General features: G+C 38.8%; 1 protein-coding gene across 1 annotated transcript in view; it reads left to right on the top strand.

Annotated features, from left to right (window-relative positions):
• Positions 1 to 5,000, top strand: part of LOC137977834 (uncharacterized) — a 96,736-nt gene that overhangs the window by 84,291 nt on the left and 7,445 nt on the right. Inside the window, exons 52-57 of the mRNA XM_068825173.1 lie at positions 1 to 5; positions 90 to 190; positions 750 to 850; positions 2,250 to 2,338; positions 2,493 to 2,558; positions 3,160 to 3,273. The exon at positions 1 to 5 is cut by the window's left edge and continues 51 nt beyond it. Of these exons, the coding sequence (XP_068681274.1) occupies positions 1 to 5; positions 90 to 190; positions 750 to 850; positions 2,250 to 2,338; positions 2,493 to 2,558; positions 3,160 to 3,273 (476 nt within the window). The remainder of the gene's footprint in view (positions 6 to 89; positions 191 to 749; positions 851 to 2,249; positions 2,339 to 2,492; positions 2,559 to 3,159; positions 3,274 to 5,000) is intronic.

Below are 5,000 nucleotides of genomic sequence, written 5' to 3'. Positions count from 1 at the left end.
ATCAAGTAAGAGTATTCCACCTTTTCGGAGGTTTTGAAAAACAAATGTGAAATTGTTTTTTCTGAGGGTGCTCTGTTGTTGTATTTCAGGAAAAAGATCTAAGAGAGCGGATCAAGACTGATTTTGCTTCCTTAGTCCAGGAACTTTTCTCCAACTGTTTTTCCATGAAAAATCGATTTGAAGAATTTAGGTGAGATCTCGCAGTACATGAAGAAAGACCGCAAGACCGTGACCTAGGCACTGATTTGAATTGTATTTGGTTGAAGCAGCCGGAATCGCAAAATTCAAGGTTGGGTTTGAAAAAGCAGAAGGAAAGCACCCGCTGCATTCAATGCTTTGCAGTACCTCTCTATATTATAAACAAATAGTAAGGAGAAATCAAGGCCTTAAAGCCCCAAATGGAAGCTTACGGAATTCGTAGTCTTTTTCAAAGGTTAACAAACCAACTGAACTAAGCTGAAGGATGTTTTTCTTGAGCATTGGAGCTCCAAGTCAAAACCTTTCGTGATCTGGGGAGTCCTAGCCGTGACATTCCCACGCACGGGTTATTTGGCTGAATTCACAAGCATGGCTGTTACTATCTCTAGCATTTTCTATTTATTATAAATTCAGCTTCCATCGCTTTGTATTCTGACTAAGTGAGGATGGCAGAAGCATGTTTTATAAACTCAAAGGTTTCGTCGTTTTCTTGAAATTCGGTACCATAGAGTTTCAGCTCTGGTTGTGACCTTTTTTGGTTTTCCATCAAGGTTGCTTCTTCATGATGACGTGCATGAGGGTTTGGATGATGTGCGACGTAAAGCTGTAGAAGATATGAAGAAACTCCGAGAGAAGTCTGGAACTCTAAAAGGTTGCTCTGAACAGTCAAGTTCTATCGTTTTAAAGGCTATTCAATGAGTATTCCTGTTTTTATTCAACTGTCTTGATCACAACTGTAATCTGTTTAGTTGACTTCTTACTGAAGCATTGTAGCGAAGGCAGCGATCCTTGGGCGCTTTCCTTTCGAGCAAAAGGTTCAGTTAAAAATTTCGATAAGGGAGGGTTCACAAAAACTTGTTGGGGAGACTGATGAGAAATTAGGGGGTCCCCAAAAAAAGCTAGAAGTAAAAAGGGGAGTGTTTAAAATATACAAACACTCTCAAGGGGGGTACCTTAAATAATGAAAACAAAAATTGTCATTAGCCAATGTAAACACAATTTAACAAAATATAATGATCAAGTGTGTAAAATAGGTTGACAGGCCCACACGACTCCCTTGCATGTGGTCTGGTCTGCTTTTCCTTTGTCATAGTTTTGCTCTCTCGAGAACATATTTGAATGAGACTTTAGATTTGGACCTTCATACAGCTGTGATGATATATTTTTAGTTTCTTGGTGTTGATTTTCTCTGCAGTAATGTGAATGTGACCTTTTGGCCTCAGGCTTTTTCATCAATTTATTTCTAGTCTCAACTGATAGGCTTGTAGGTGGTAGAAGCAAGTGATCCTGCTTTTAAAGCGTTGAGCCGGGTCCGGGATCTTTTTGTTCTTGAACGCCCGATAGGTTGTGCCATGTATCAGTGAGATAGCTGGCTTTGTAAAGGCTTCGTTTGCCTTGCGTTTCTTTTCAGATTGTTCAGTATGCTTTTTAGAGGCGTTTTTCTGTTTTTGCCTTAATTTGTTTCACTCGTTCCTCTGACTTCTGCAGCGTTTATTGGTTTTTGGCCATGAGGTAGGTTGGGGGGTGTCTCAAATTTTAGGGGTACTAAAAGGGAGTCCCTGAAAATGTTTAATGTACCAAGTAGGGGTCCTCCAAAATGTTTTAGATAGTAGAGAATTTCTCATCAATTTTCCTTCCCCCCCCCCCCCCCAACAAGTCTTTTGTGAACGCTCCCTAACTTCAACTGGCAAATGGCACAGCATTTCCGGTTGGCCACTCCAAACCAATCACATCAAGGAGTATTGCCCCAAAATGTAAACGGCACATTCGCTCGAGGAGGAATGAACCGATGGAATGCGGTTTTCCGGTTGTTCCGGAATTTCGGAACTTTGGGACCACTTCGCGAGGTATGATCAAATTACCGATTTTTTCCCGGAATATTTCAGGTCAAATTAGATTTCTTACTCAGTTTTCGAAATTTTTGGTCGAATGGAAAGCGTCCTATGTTCCCTTTGGACAATATGGTACCTTGTGATTATAACGTAAAACATTTGATTGAACTTTAATTCCTGTTCTGGACATAGTGTAAGCTTTAGTAGTTGACGTTGCAGAGGAACGTGAAGCAGCCTCGAGGCAAGTGTTGGCCAAAGCTGAACAGATAAGAGGACTACAGGAGGAAAACAAGCATCTGGGACAACTGGTCAGTAACTTCAGAGACTATTGATGTAAAACGTCAAAAAATGCATGCGTCTTTAGGTTATAGAATTTTTGCTTTTAAGAGCGGTAATTTTAATTTGAAAATAGAGCATGAACAGTAAATATGATTCTTTGTATGTTATTTCTTTGATATTCAGTTCCTGAAAATAAAGACAATGAATAACTGGAAGCGAACTCGCCTCTTTATACGTTACCATGACTCGGTAAGAAGCCATTTATAACCCATCTCTTCGTTTTTTTAATTTTGATCAGGTGACTGACCTCTTCTTGTTCAAGTCAGACATTTTGTGTCGTCCATTAATACAAGTCTATTAGCCTATCTCCTTCGTTTTTGAAGTCACACTTTTGCCAAAAGCGAGTATTTGCACTAACGACTAATCAAATCGATAATAAAAAATATATACTAATCGATAATAAAAAATATATAGTAATTTTTCCGTCAGTTGCCCTTTAATGAATTTTTAAAAAATGAGGTTTTATTGCGGCCCGCACCAAAGGAATAGATGGATAAATGCAAACATAAGTACGCCATTTAAGCACAATTAATTCCCGATAACTTGAGCTTTCAAGGGTAGTCAGCAAAGGTTCGGCTTCTATTGGGAGGTTTGCGATTTAGGAGTAATATTTAAATGCAAATCAGGAAGAAGTTACTTTTAGTTAACGATAGCTCTGATTTCGTGGGAGTTATCGTATTACAAGATCAAAATCGCTCTAAATTTCATATTTAAGCCAAACAAACGCACTCTTAGTGGTAGCAGTTAGCTCCCTCTTTGCAACAGCTATAAATTGAGAATTTTGTTAAAGGTGGAGAGTTTACGAGAAGAAGCTGACAAAGCCAAAAGAGAATGCCTAGAGGTAAAAAAGATTGCAGAGGAAAAAGAGATTCTCTTCAAGCAGGAACAGGCTGCTCTTAGAAAGGTGGGGAGTTGCCTCTTAAATTCAACTGTGCTTTTGAGGTCATTGTGACCATGTACTTTTTCATCCCGTGATCTTTCATTTTATAAACAATTATTACTCGGGCTCCGTAGGGGCTCGAGTTATAAAAGACGTTAGATTTCAGTTTTTTTTTTCTTGTGCAGCAAAATGCACAATAGAAAAACGCGGCCCTGTTTGATTGGGCAATGCACAATAGAAAGCACGTGGCGGTGTTTTGATTGGGTAATGCACAATAGAAGCCACGTGGCGCTGTTTACTTTGGTTATTTAAAGCAAACAACGTAATCCAAGATCATGAAGAGCTCTGTGATGCGTTGTTTGGATTACTGAAGATCGGCCTTGCGTTGTCTTAATCGATTTCTTCTTGGGGCGCTCAAAGCACATACAAAGAAAGGCATACGCTTTTCGCGGTAGACCCACACTAAAAGATGTCAAGCGTCAGCTTCGAAACGGGTCGTTCCGCGAACTGAATGAAACAAGAATATACTCGAATGTAACTGAAATGGACGCAACTATTGAAAGTGATACAAGTCAAAACACTAATTCTTTAATAAGCAGCGGGTACCTTATTGAGAACTACTCTAAAGATGACAGCGACAAAGAAAATAACTCCACAAACAAATGGACGCTATATTGGAATCTTCTGAATACAAAGAAAAAACATTTGCACAGCGAACAAATGGCCTCACACTTGTACCATTTTCACCGCGAACAAATAGCCTCCCGCTCAGTGTACCATTGACTACGGAGATAAGTTTTTTGTCTATTACGTTTTTTTCTTTTTCATTGTTAAACAGTTTGTTTCTTGTAATGGTCTAGCTTATATCCTTTGTTCAAATAGCCATATTAGCGATCGTGTTCACTGCCATCTTGTGTGTATAGTTCTGTTCTAGTTTCACAAGTTTTGATGTCATCAGTGGAAAATGTGATCAGCTCTTTAGAAAATAACTTTGATGTAGTTTGAAAGGCTGTACAGTTATTTGATTCTCAGTGATAATAAAGACTTCATTCCGAAGGAGAAATACAGGTCACGATAAGCAAAAGTTGTTTACTTTTGTTTTGATTTGCGTGAGCATCGACATAGACGTGCCCGAGAACCAAGCAGAATCACAGAGAAAAGGCTGAGACGTCTGTTTTATAACAGCAGAAAAGGGAGGAAACTTGCAGGAACGTATTTGGGTAACAACGTACCTAGGTCATCCACATTTCATCGTATTACTAGCAAGGGAGATCACTTCCTCGTAAACACAACAAAAATATCTACCTCAGGTATGCGTTTAAATCTAAGCACGTGGTACAGTGTATGTACCACTTTTCCAAAAAGCGTGGATGAACAGGTAAATGCAAAATGAAACTTGAATTTATGCAGAAATCAGGAATACCCGGTATGATTTGTAAAAAAATGTTTTGTTTTCTCAGAAACGAAACGTATCTACTTCTCGTTAGGGTGAACTATTTACACAGCGAGTTAGAGTGGCCAATCGAAACAGACTGTGTAATTGGAAATCTAAACATCTACGAGATACAAAAGCGAACTTGTGAACACGTAAACCTAAAATATTCCAAATCATAATGCTGACAAACAAAGGCGAAAGAAATTTCTATAGGACGCATAGGACGTTTTGAATATCTGAATGATTTTGGGTTAGATGAAAGCGATATATTGTTAAAAATTCCCAAGGTATCCCTTTTCGTGTTAATTACTAATGC

This window comes from Montipora foliosa, chromosome 11 (assembly GCF_036669935.1).
Source record: "Montipora foliosa isolate CH-2021 chromosome 11, ASM3666993v2, whole genome shotgun sequence".
Taxonomy (NCBI): Eukaryota; Metazoa; Cnidaria; class Anthozoa; order Scleractinia; family Acroporidae; genus Montipora; species Montipora foliosa.
This window is presented reverse-complemented; position numbering and strand designations above follow the sequence as displayed.